The 13,926-nt window shown below is 40.5% G+C and overlaps 1 protein-coding gene across 8 annotated transcripts in view; it reads left to right on the top strand.

Moving 5' to 3' along the window:
- Positions 1-13,926, top strand: part of NCAM1 (neural cell adhesion molecule 1) — a 457,028-nt gene that overhangs the window by 286,078 nt on the left and 157,024 nt on the right. For 6 of the 8 annotated variants that reach the window (XR_008848564.1, XM_056544809.1, XM_056544805.1 and 3 more), the window contains exons 2-5: positions 6,742-6,816; positions 8,729-8,938; positions 10,000-10,143; positions 11,465-11,602. Coding sequence is in view for 7 of the 8 variants with exons in the window: in XM_056544809.1 (XP_056400784.1) it covers positions 6,742-6,816; positions 8,729-8,938; positions 10,000-10,143; positions 11,465-11,602 (567 nt within the window). In the remaining variant the exon portion in view is untranslated. Of the gene's footprint in view, positions 1-3,588; positions 3,608-6,741; positions 6,817-8,728; positions 8,939-9,999; positions 10,144-11,464; positions 11,603-13,926 lie in introns of those variants that run through there. The other 2 variants (XM_056544807.1, XM_056544806.1) reach the window with 2 other exon arrangements.

Here is a 13,926-nt window from a genome sequence, read left to right as displayed (position 1 = left end):
CAAAAAATTAGTCCTCATACCTCCCTGTACGTGGAAAAATAAAAAAGTTATAGGGGTCAGAAGATTACATTTTTAAACGTATAAATTTTCCTGCATGTAGTTATGATTTTTTCCAGAAATGCGACAAAATCAAACCTATATAAGTAGGGTATCATTTTAACCGTATGGACCTACAGAATAATGATAAGGTGTAATTTTTACCGAAATATGCACTGCGTAGAAACGGAAGCCCCCAAAAGTTACAAAATGGCATTTTTTCTTAGATTTTGTCGCACAATGATTTTTTTTTCCGTTTCGCCGTGCATTTTTGGGTAAAATGACTAATGTCACTGCAAAGTAGAATTGGCGACGCAAAAAATAAGCCATAATATGGATTTTTAGGTGGAAAATTGAAAGGGTTATGATTTTTAAAAGGTAAGGAGGAAAAAACGAAAGTGCAAAAACGGAAAAACCCTGAGTCCTTAAGGGGTTAAACCATATCACATATAAAGGAAAAGGTACTCTAGTAAATGTAAGAACACAATCAAAACACATATAACTTAGCAGGAATATGGAGCCTGACACTGAGAGGGTTAAAGGGGTATTTCAGGATTATTATTTTTTTTTATTTGACTATGCTACAGGGGCTGTAAAGTTAGTGTAGTTCGTAATATAGTGTCTGTACCTGTGTGTGACAGTTTCCTCACAATTCTTATGGGATTTTCACCCCAATATTTATTTTTAACAGCAGACAAAATGACTGTTGTCTCAGATTTTTCCCAGGTTGCAGTGCAGCCGAGACCTGACCTCACAAGTCAGCCGATGACAGGGAGCCTGTCTGCTTCTATGGGTGGAGCGATCGCTTGGTGGGAGAGAGAGTAACTAATACAACTGCTGTAGGCACCCTGATTGAAAACCACAGGTCTTTTGAATGGATGCAGCTTATGTTTCAATGGGTGGGGTGGCTGATGTGTGAGAAGGAAGAAAATGGAATTATGGGATTTGTAGTAAAAAAAAAGAATACTGAAACAGGAAATACCAGTTCACAAAAAGCTAGCCACAGTATTATGGTAATCTCACAACATAGCCATTTAGCCCCAAGACAAGTGCAGATCCTTCCTAAGCATGTCCATCACCTTATGGTGGATAATCCCTAGGGATATCCAGCAGCCTGTGCCCTCTGTCAACCCAGACACATCCTCCTGCTGGAGTCATGGAAAAAGTTAACCTCAGGCTGAAATATGCAAATCACCTCATGGCCAGCAGGCCAGAACTGGAGCCCTGGAGACTGCACAGCTACATATGTTTACTGAACAAGGGTATACTGACCAGAAAGCATATTGCAGGAGCAAGATGTAGCTGCTTCACAGCCTGCCGCATGAAAGGTACCGCAGTACCCTACTTCCTGCATCATAGTTAGGCTAGCGAACAGTGCCTCTCTTCGACATATGCAAGTCCACAGCATCTGGTGCAGTGACACCTTGCACACTGCCGACAGCACCTGTGTGGATCAGGTGGGTATATAAAGACCAGACTCCTCCCACAAATCAGGTTAACTTAATTAAGTTAATCTTTACTTGCGCATGCGCTGGTCTATTATGATTTTCACACTATGCACGGAAGCGATGAGAGGACGCTGGTCACATGATCGCACTTTCCTATCATATGATGCGTCACATGATCGCACGAGCCAGAAATTGCACGCGCTGAAAATCTCCGGCTGCGCTTGCGCACTGTGATGTGCTCCATTGTTCCTTCATCATGAGTCTCCGCTCAGCCACGGTACAACATTGGGGTGAGTTCTAATTAGTGATTTAGCATGCATGTGTTCCTGGCATCAGTCATCTATTGGTTAAAGGGTACCTCTCATCAAAAAAACTCTTGATATATTATAGATGAATGTATGCAGAATAACTTCACAATTGCATGTTATTAAAAAAATATGCTTCTTTCTATTTAATTTTCCACTTTGAAGAAATGACCACTAGGGGTCTCCCTACCAGTCCTGGCAGCAAGCATTTCAGACTTATGCTGGAGTCCTAAACACTACGAGCTGCCAGTCTGCTTTGTTCACAAAGGAGAACACTCAGAGCTGCAAGCCTGCTTTGTTCACAGCCTGTTTGGCTGTGAACAAAGTAGGCTGGCAGCTCTGAGTGTTTAGGACTCCAGCATGAGTCAGAAATGCTTGCTGACAGGACTGATCGGGAAAAATACAATAGAAAGAAGCGTATTTTTCATTAACATGCTATTGGAAAGTTATTCAACATTTATTAATCTAAAATATATCATAATTTTATGTGATGAGAGGTACCCTTTAAGTAATATACCGGTCATTTGGTTGAGAGTTACCATTGGATAGTGTTTGAGATATATATATATATATATATATATATATATATATATATATATATATATAGAAGGGGTGTTCACCTAGGTTAGCCACGTCCCCTGAGGAAGGAGTCTTTTAGAAACGGTCATTGGGCTTTGGGTAGGTAGGGTTTGGCACCCTAAATGATTGATCTGTTACTTCAGTCCAGGTTAATAATTTGCATTTGTGCATTGCATTGTATGTGTATTATGTAACTGTGCCTGGCATATTCCTTCATAGTATGTCATACCCTATGGGTCCAGCCAACATATCTATTCTCTGTATGTATTATGGTACATTTTCCATATCTAGTCTGTGGTACACTGTGTTCTGATTTAAGTGTAGCATAGTATATGTGCACCCTCTACCTACAGGCATTTGTAGGGTTTTTGTTAGATTTTCGGTGACAATGGGGGAGATTTATCAAAACCTGTCCAGAGGAAAAGTTTCCCAGTTGCCCATTGCAACCAATCAGATCGCTTCTTTCATTTTTAACAGGGCCTGTGCAAAATGAAAGAAGCGATCTGATTGGTTGCTATGGGCAACTCAGCAACTTTTCCTCTAGACAGGTTTTGATAAATCTCCCCCATTGAATATGTTTATATGAGTGAAAGTCACATGAGGGGATGTCTATGAATTAAAGAAAACCTGTCATCACTTTCGTGCTGTCTGAACCACAAGTCAACTGGGCAGGCCCCATCAGCCTTGACTGATAGAGCTTTCCCTATACTCAGTCAAAGAGAGATCTATCAGTCCATGCTGGAAGGACAAGCAGAAGCCACTGGAGCACCCCAATGACTTGTGATTTAGGCAGCATGTAAGTGACGATATATTCCCTATAAAGTCTTGATTGTGGACCATGGCAACACCTCAGCAAGCACAATGAAATCATGCCAATCAGTTGTGATAGTCTGGTATACATTACCTCTGCAGAAATGTTATTAATTTAGTACATGAATGTGCCAGGTCCACCAGAACCAGGCCAGTTGCATTTCACTCTGGTTCAAGTGGATCCCTTTTATAGTTCCTATATGTCTTAATAGAGCATATGGAAGGATGTTGTCTTATTGAGACAAACTCTCCAGAACCTAATAATTATTTGATTGTACTATTTGTAGCATCCAAAAATATCCTTAGTCTGTTGTTTTCCGGTGTACGCCACTGGCTATCTTCCAGTTGCAGCGGCATGACCTTCATCTGGGTTCAGTTTACTTGTGTTTGGACTGCATTGGTAGAATAAAAGGTGGATACTGTAGATGAGTAAGTGCAGTAGATTAGGATAATGCATCCATTGTTGATAATGCTTTATCTGAATATTATTATATATTGCTTTTATCTCCAAGTGAAATGCCATTGCAAAAAATAACCCTGGGAATATAAATGCTGCTGAATTAAACCTTTTCCATTTTCTCTTACGAGCCACATTGTGCGCTAATAGAAAAAGTGCCTTTGTAATTGTGCTCGCTAACACTTTCACCTCACTATACAGAGAAGGACAGGAAGAAGTACACTTTCATTAAATTAGATGTGTAGACGAGTCGCAAAAGGTGACCCTGCTCATAGTCACTTCTACCGAATGACTTTCTGTGAGCCATTTAAATCATTTTGATTTTCCAATTTGCTTTTCATAGTCTTTTATTGTTAAGGGGATTCTTGATCTCTTAGCTAAAATTCAAGTCTGACCATTTCTAACATGACACAGCTATTTTTTATGTATAGAAAAGTATTTTTTGTGACATGTGGACACTGTAGTTTAAGTTGTAAGGTTATTTATTTATTTATTTATTTTCTTTTTTTTTGGGGGGGGGGGAGGATATTAAAGCATGGCAAAGGAAAAAAATGGTATGTGTCTTCTTGTAGACGGAAGATGGCCATTAGTCAAGATCCCGCGTATTCTCTGTACATATCCTTATGTTCCCTGCAAGTAAAAGATCAGAACTGCATTTGGCACAAAGTTAGAAAATTACTGTATCATAAAGTGGCACATTTGTGACCCATCTCTCTTGAACAAGGTCAAGCAATACAGTATAAAGCAGCTATGTTTCAGGATTCTAACCAACAGGAATGTATCTTAGCTTCCTAGTCTATGTGAATATGACTTTAAAAAAATAAAAGAAAGATCTGGCTTATCTGCAATTAAATTAGTAAGTTTTCATGAGATATGCACTTGGTGCTCTGAAATGAAAATTCTTTCCAGAAACCAAAAATTTAGGCTATGCTTGGCAGAAAACTGAAACCGAAAATGCATTGCTCCTCCCACTTTAAAAAATAGTTTTTGTAAATGATTTTATTTTATTACACAGACTGGGCAGATTACTTAAAATGCTCTGCAGCGGACTGAAAAATACTAGTTTTGAATCAGATGAGGAGCATTTGGCTGTTTTTGGCCATGCTGCAAGTTGTAGTACTAGTTTTGGTTCAGCTGCAGAGCCAAAGGTTGTGTCAGGGAATAAAAGAAGTTGCAGTTAGTTACTAACTACAACTCCCAGCATGTCCTGACACAGCCTTTGGCTCTTCAGCTGACCCAAACAAAAACTACAACTGACAATTTTTTAACTATATAGGAGATAGGTTATAGTGCAACAGGCTGGAAGTTGTAGTTTTGGTGGTCAGCTGCAGAGGCATAGGATGTATCAGAGCATTCTGGGATTTGTATTTAGTTACTAACTACAAATCCCAGCACATTCAGGATTATTGACTTATGGCCTATAGGGAGGCACCCTATTTTACAAGGATGATTCCCCCCTTTACAGCATTCATACATTGCTGGAGCCAATTACTAATGTCAGGAATTTCAGCTGGAGATGCTCCGCTGCCCCCAGTACACACCAATTCCTCCTCACCACTGGTTACTCTGCCGTCGTATACTTACTGGTTTCCCTGTTGTTCTGGTCACCTGCTGCATCCAGCTGTGATGCATGTGCTGGGATTCTCTAGAATACTCCTGCTCCTCTACCTCCACAGACGCAGGTCACTTCTTATCCTGCTAGTCAGCCTGGGAAAAGGAGAGGGGGATCAGTTGCAGTTGTATCCTGCCTGGCTGCTCCCATAGCCAAAACTATGCAATATATGGCCTGTGCTCCCTCAACTCAGTAAGCAGAGCACACAAATCCACACACTCTATTGTAAGCCACATCCCCTGATAATTTTGACACACATTTTCTTTCGGCAAAATGCCAAAAGCACTATTTTTGGCCAATAATTATCTGTTGCTGAAAATTTGGTGCATCACTAGCTTTAAACTTAAAGAAGATATCGGGCCAAAATGAGGGAGGTGTAATAATAAGGGAGTTGTAATAATGAGGGAGGTGTGTCTGCCTCAGCCAATCAGGGACAATCACACAGGCACACTGAAATACAGGTCTCTGAGCTGGGGAGAAGGGGGTGTGAAGTGTCGTCTACTAGATGCTAGTCATCATGTGATAAGAGCTACTGGACTTCCTGTCTTGAGGAAAAGCTGAGAGAAACAGGGTATGTGCTTAGCAAAGATTACATGTTACATTGCAGTGTTATATAACTTTAACATGTGCAACTATATAAAGTTATTTAATTTGTTTGGAGTTCTCCTTTAAGTTGTTTACTTTCTGATGCCCATTTTAGATGCAATAGTTTTCAAGGAAAACTCTTGTACACATTTTTTGTCGCGCAGATTTACCATACTTATCCATTTTGGAAAGCCAGGACTTGGCTTGTCCGCATCACAATCTATGGCAAAAGACGGTAAAATATGAGGAGAAAAGCCTCTAATTTCTGCCACATATTTCCAGCCATGTTTTTCCAAAGGAAAAAACAAGCAGTGTAAACTTAAAGGGGTTATCCAGAAATATAAAAATGGAGCTAATTTCTATTAAAAACCGCTCCCCGTGTGTCTCCAGGTTGGGTGTGGTTCTGCAGCCCAGTTGCATTTAAGTAGATTGAGCCAAGTTGTAATACCACACACAACCTGGGGACAGACGTGGAGCTGTTTTTTTTTTTTTTTTTAAGAAATTAGCTCTGTTTTTGTATTCCTGGATAACCCTTTTAAGATGAGCAAAGCTAGACATGAATCTACAGCTCGTTCTTCCTGTGCACATATTAAAACTGGTGATATTGGAGGAGATTCATCAAAACCTGTGCAGAGGAAAAGTTGTCCAGTTGCCCATAGCAACCAATCAGATCGCTTCTTTCATTTTTCACAGGTCTTCCTAAAAGTGAAAGAAGCAAGCTGATTGGTTGCTATGGGCCACTGGACAACTTTTTCTTTACACAGGTTTTAATAAATCTCCTCTATTGATTCTAAAATTGGTGTAAAAGTGCTTGATATAATCTTTTCCACCTCATTATTTTATATTGTTCTATTTATCATTTAAATTAAGGTGTGACTGTAATATCTTTCTTCTTGTTTCTTTATACAGCAGCTCTAGAAGTTACCATTGTCCCTGATCAAGGAGAAATAGGCCTTGGAGAATCCAAATTCTTCTTATGTCAAGGTAAATATCTATGTGATCAGTTATATAATGTGTTTAAAAGAATAAAATAAGGGTTCATTCACACTACATAATCTCTGCCCAGACGGAGGATCCATGGGCTTCAGGTGCTGGCAGAGCAAGTCGAGGCTAGGACCACTCAGAAATGTACCATCCTCATAGATAGCAATGTATTTCCAAGCAGATTCCACCAAATGATTAAACATGTTCATTCTTTCAAAAAAGTCTGGGATCCGAAATTTCTGCAACAGGACGTCTGCCGCAGAAATTTTGTTGTGTGAATGATGCAGCAGAATTCCATTAAAAACAATGGGACGCTGCTGGACTGGATTTTCAACAGCGAAATTCCACTAAATGTAGGAGTTAGGTATTGTATCCTCAAAAATTGTAAGATCTTGCAAGCAGGGCCCATTATTCCTCTTATTTGAAAAATAAATATGTAATTTTGTCTGATTTCTGTCTTTATATGTACTCTCAGAATTGGAAAGTGCTGCAAAATGTGTCAGCACTTAATAATTAAATATTATTATTGTATTGTATCATAACAATGTTGTATTGATTTTAACAGCATACAAAATTAGTGTTGTCTCAGGTTTTTCCCGGTTACAGTCTCGAGACATTGCATTACTAGTTAGGTGTTGAAAGGGAGCTGTGCTGCAAAGGGTGGGGTGAATGATGTGTGGGAGGGAGGAAAGTGAACTTACACTTACAAATAATGAATCCTGCGACTTGCAGTTGGAGGGAGGGAATCCTTCCTTAGCATGTCCATTACTATCTGGCAGGTATGTACTAAAGACACCTTATGGTGCATAACCTCTTTAAATTAGCCAAATTCACCTTACAAGTACTGTACAGGAAGAAAGGGTACTGCAGAACAATTTATCTTCATAGATCCTGTGGATCATAAATGGCTTTACTTGCATTTATAGGAATAATACAGGTGGCAAAGCAGACCATGTTTAGCTTTAGCTAACAATACACAAAGAACTCACAATAGGATTTGGAAGTGAATGTCCGTGCTGCCAGTAGATGGATATATTCAAGCTTGAGCAGAGTAAGGTAAATAACTGTTTATCATGAACACACAACGCGTTTCTAGGCCGGGATGGCCTTTTCGTCAGGTGCCTGACAAAAAGGCCATCCTGGCCTAGAAACGTCTTTTGTGTTCATAATGAACAGTTATTTAACTTACTCTGCTAGAGTTTGAATATATCCATCTACTGGCAGCATGGACATTCACTTCCAGATTCTATCATGTGTCCTTTGTGTATGAGTTGCATGCCAGTTCAGCGTGGGAAGCCTGCGGCAGCCAGATCTTCTGCATTTGTGATCCTTACTTCTGCCCTTAAGAGTGTTGTGCTTTGTCTTGCACAACCTGAGAAGGTTAGCGTAAATAGTATCTGCAAAACATCGGTATGGTTTAATCCTTTCTGCGCAAAGGAGCGCTCTGTTGTTTTTTTTTTTCTCTTTAGCTAACAAAGCAGATAGTGCTCTTTTGCAACAATATTAAGAACCTGATGAAGATGAGTGAAGCACAACGAATTGTGTTGAGTTGTGCAGTATATGCAGCTGGAAGCCCTACTTTACCTGTAAAGCAGGAGTGTGAGCAGAAGCGCTGGGTGAAATCGGCAGATCACTGGTGGAGAAGCAGTCACCTTATCATACACTTCTTTTAGTCTCACAAGCTCCATCATGTTTCATGGGTGATCTGTCTGCGGTCTAAAATATATTATTTTTATCCAAACGTTCACTGATTTGAACTGAGAAGCCTACCCTCATGACTAAAGTACTAATTGCATTTGAATTGCATACTGCCATTCAAGGTATTTGTAAAGTTGCAGTCCCCCCTCCGCACACACTTTTTTTCTGTTTACACTTTCTAAACTCCCCTTCTTTGTTTTTTCTTATTCCTTAGTAACCGGTGAAGCAAATGAGATCTTCTGGGAATCTCCAAGCGGTGAAAAATTAATCAACCAACAGCAGATTTCGGTAGTGAAGAGTGATGACTATTCATCCACACTTACCATATACAATGCCAGCATTCAGGATGCCGGGACCTACAAATGCATCGCCACTAGCGAAGAAGAAGGACGGTCGGAAAGCACTGTCACACTTCAGATATATCGTAAGATTTCCCATTAATTCCCAGAAGAAATAAAATCAGATAATTTAATAATGATTACAGCAATGTGGGATATTGTTGACAATCAGTTTTACCCTGAGTTCTTGATGTGGCCACCCAGTTGTTGGGTGTTAGATATGATGATCTTGGAGGCCAGCACAATATTGTTGCTGCGTTGTTTCAGGTGCAGCCGATCCAACATTCTGGGAGAGTTTCATTTAGGTATTGACAGATCTTCTTCTATCAATTCCTTGGTTGAACTTGATGGACATATGTCTTTTTCAACCAGCTCTTGAAAGTGAAAGCTGTGCTGTGATTGGATGCTTCGGGCAATTAAAGGGGTACTCCGGCCCTAAGACAGCTTATCCCCTATCCAAAGGATAGGGGATAAGATGTCTGATCGCGGGGGTCCCGCCGCTGGGGACCCGCAATCTAGCATGCAGCACCCACCTGTGAGTACTGCAGGAAGCGCTGGAGGCTCCAAGTCTTATGCCTCCCGACCACTGGGATGGAGTATCGTGATGTCACGACTCCGCCCCTGTGTGATGTCACGCTCCGCCCCCTCAATGCAAGTCTATGGGAGGGGGCATGCCGGCGCTTCCTGCAGTGCTCACAGGTGGGTGCTGCATGCTAGATTGCGGGGGTCCCCAGCGGTGGGATAAGATGTCTTAAGGCTGGAGTACCCCTTTAAGCCGATATTGCTTTCATTTTCAGTCACTGGCCATTTATTAGTGATGTAACTTTAATTGTTTATACTATTGTGATAACCCCCTCCACAAGCAGCTTAGACCCCTGCTATATGATTTTGTCTATGGGAGTGGTAGCACTCAGTTCTAAGAAAAGATGCTCAAGCTTAGTTATTTCTTAAAGAATATGGGTATTTACTAAAATAGACATGTCAGGATATCAAACAGATCCTCTTTATGCTCTATGATTTGAGCAAGTGTTTACATATGCATTTTCACCATACAGTATAGGTCACGTTAGATACATTGGCTCTAAAAGATTAACAGAAAAGCTTTCCTAACACATCTTATTCTGTCCTAAATTAATTTTTTTTGCAGAGAAGCTGACCTTTAAGAATGCACCCACCCCGCAGGAGTTCACTGAAGGGACAGACGCTGTTATCATTTGTGATGTCTCAAGCTCAATGCCCTCGGTTATTATCTGGAAGCACAAAGGCAGAGATGTGCAGTTTAAAAAGGATGGTAAGAAATTAGCTTATACATTAACCACTTGTTTTAAACTCAGATCAGCTCTCCAGACAGTGTCATAGAGCTGTATTTCCCCTGTAACTGGGGCCAATATTTCAGTCCAAATTACTGGAATAATTAACAATAATATAAATATATTTTAGTGTGAAAATGATGCTCAAATATGATATTAAAAATAAATGGCCCGAATTACGCACTAGCCCCACCTCTCATAAAAGCCCCTAATTAGTAATGACTGGAGGGTACAAATGAAAACATTTATTTAGTTTCACTTTGTGCTATTAATAAAAAAAAAAAAAATGAAAATAGCCTCTGTTTTATTTATTTTATATTTTTTCCCGACATCACAAATAATAAAAATGACATAAAAACAAAGCCTGGTGGATCATGGAAAAAACAGGACATGAATTATTTGAATAATCGCGTGAGAAGATGCTTAATAGCTTCAAATCAATCAATGTACTAAAAAATCTGCTAATGTGTCTGGTCAGGAAGGGGTTAAAGAATGCAATATTGCATATGATATATGAAATATCATTATATTATTATAGCATATGCTGCTTACATTTTTATGTCTAGACATATTAGCACAATGGCTTTTAGCTTCTCCCAAGTGTACTTGAGAGAATCTTGTGAATATCTGTTTGCACATCTTGGTGACAAGATGTTGTTTGAGTAGTACGCCATACAATATAGTAAAGAAGAATGTTCATATCACATTCAGAGCCTACATTTGGCATAGACACCAGGATAAGCTTTTATCTGTACAGCTTCATTCACCTGATGGATGCCTTTTTTTTTAGTAGTTTGGAATAGTATAGAAGGCTATGCTATTACATTTATATGTATACAATAAAACAATAATAAATATATATTTTCTTTACAATATGAGTTTGTTATTATAATATCCCACTTTATGTTGACACATCTTCATGTTGAACTCTTAAGGTGTATGCCCTAAATGTGAACTGAGCCATAGAAGGTGTTGTGGGAGATGCTTGTACATTTTCAGTAGTGATTTTCAGTAGTCTGTTCTCAAATGAAAAAAGTCAAATTTAGAATATTAATTGTTTACATGAGAGAAACTATATGGCATAGATTGGTAACACTGTTGAGGAGATTTATCAGAATCAGTTCTGTCTCTAAGGGCTTATTGCCTCTTCATATCTCTTAGTACCAAGGGCACATGCAACTTTCAACCCTGAACCCTATTGAAGGAGTGCCTGATGATAGCAGGGTCTGCCTAACACAATGAAGGAGAGACCTTGTATAGTCATTGAAGTAATCATCCCTTTTCTGCCTTTTTTCTCCATAGTCCGCTTTAATATGCTTTCCAATAATTATCTGCAAATCCGAGGAATTAAGAGAACTGATGAAGGGACATACCGATGTGAGGGCCGGATCCTAGCACGAGGAGAGATAAACTACAAGGATATTCAAGTTGTAGTGAATGGTAAGACAACTCCAATTTTTAACTTAAAATTGTTGGAATATTTCCTCCCTGTGATCAGTCAGACTCCAGTTGTGATGATAAGAAACAGGTTTATTTCAGATGGATCGATACAAATGGGTGAGTTCTTATAGCCTGAAAATGCAGCCAAAGAGTCACACCTGTTGTTGGTTGGCACTGTCTTTTATACACATACAAAGACGTTATTGGATTGGCTCAGGTTCACTGGTGGCTCATGATGTAACAAGATTTTATTGCTAATCACAGTGTTCCAGTACAATCTACTTTTGATAAGAGTGCTAAACTACCGTATTTATCGGGGTATACCACGCACCAGCCTATAACACGCACCCTCATTTTACCAAGGATATTTGGGTAAAAAAAGTTTTCTACCCAAATATCCTTGGTAAAACAAGGGTGCGTGTGTGTGCATGTGTATACCCCGATACACTGTTTCTGACCCCGCAGAAGCCCCCAGGAAAGGCAGGGGGAGAGAGTCCGTCACTGCCCGCTTCTCTCCCCCTGCCCTTCCTGGGGTCTAGAGCCCTGCTGCCGCCGCTTCTTTCCCGCTGGCTATCTGCGCCGTTGCCCATTCTCTCCCCCTGGCTATCGGCAATGGGGCAGCGGCGCCGATAGCCAGGGGGAGAGAAGGGGCAGCGGCACCCATTGCCTCCCCCATCCCCGGTTGTTTAATTACCTGTTGCCGGGTCGGGTCCGTGCTGCTTCAGGCCTCCGGTGTGCATCCCCTGCATCGTTGCTATGCGCTGCACGGTGAGGCGCAATGACGAGTGACGTCATTGCGTCTCGCAGCGCATAGCAACGACGCAGGGGACGCACACCGGAGGCCTGAAGCAGCGCGGACCCGACCCTGGCAACAAGTAATTATACAACCAGGGATGGGGGAGGCAACGGGGCAGCGGCACCGGCAATGGGTGAGAGAACGGGCAGCGGCGCAGATAGCCAGCGGGAGAGAATGTTATATGCCGATAAATACGGTATTTGGTTTTGATTCCTTCTATTGTATAAAAGTAAAAATAAGGGTGCAGCCGATGATTCATGGGAGTCATCTTAGTTGCAGTGAGCATATAATGAAACATAGTAAAACATAGATATCACACTTAAAAATATAATTTTCCCAACAAAAATATTCAAACTATTTCCTTGTTTATACCAGCTCTCTACTTCCTAGTCATCTTGCCATCTCCTATATTACAAGTCAAAAAAAAGTGTATAGTAATATTTGCTAAACTACTATTTATATATTTTTAGAAAACATCTTAAAATGCATGATTTTACTATGTAAGGGACTGTTGATAAGTATTGTTAAAACAACCCCTTTCCACTGTAGGTCCTTAATAGAGGAGGATTCCCCATTTAAGAACATCCTCTGTGATCAAGACCAGAAAGTAGCACACAAAAAGCAGACAACCTGTCCATGTGCTACATAGAAACATAGTTTGTAAGGCTGAAAAAAATATATTTTGAAAGTTTTTTTTTTATACAGGTAGACCTATGCTTTATAAAAGCGACAATCTAGCAGATCATTGCTCACTTAAAGGTGTACTCCGCCACACACATCTTATCCCCTATCCAAAGGATGGGGGATAAGATGTTAGATCGCAGGTGTCCCGCCGCTGGGGATCACAGGGATGACACCCCTATCATTCGGGCCATGGAGCAAACTCTGCTCTGTGCCCGATGACTGGCGATGGGGGCCACCACCTCTGTACTTGCCGTCACACCCCCTCCCATAGACATGAAGGGGGCGTGGAGTGATGTCACCGGGACACCCACGATCTAACATCTTATCTCCTATCCAATCAGTGATTGAGCCTACACAAACAATTGCTAGATGATTTTTGCAGCCCTTCACCTACATGATTGTTGACTGCACATCCTCTATTTATAGAAACATAGAAACATAGAATGTGTCGGCAGATAAGAACCATTTGGCCTATCTAGTCTGCCCAATAATCTGAATACTATGAATAGTCCCTGGCCCTATCTTATATGAAGGATAGCCTTATGCTTATCCCATGCATGTTTAAACTCCTTCACTGTATTTGCAGCGACCACTTCTGCAGGAAGGCTATTCCATGCATCCACTACTCTCTCAGTAAAGTAATACTTCCTGATATTACTTTTATACCTTTGCCCCTCTAATTTAAAACTATGTCCTTGTGGTAGTTTTTCTTCTTTTAAATATGCTCTCCTCCTTTACCATGTTGATTCCCTTTATGTATTTAAAAGTCTCTATCATATCCCCTCTGTCTCTTCTTTCTTCCAAGCTATACATGTTAAGGTCCTTTAACCTTTCCTGGTACGTT

Source organism: Hyla sarda, chromosome 10 (genome assembly GCF_029499605.1).
Source record: "Hyla sarda isolate aHylSar1 chromosome 10, aHylSar1.hap1, whole genome shotgun sequence".
Lineage (NCBI taxonomy): Eukaryota > Metazoa > Chordata > Amphibia > Anura > Hylidae > Hyla > Hyla sarda.
The sequence above is the reverse complement of the archived record's forward strand: the minus strand, read 5'-3'. Positions and strand labels throughout refer to the sequence as shown.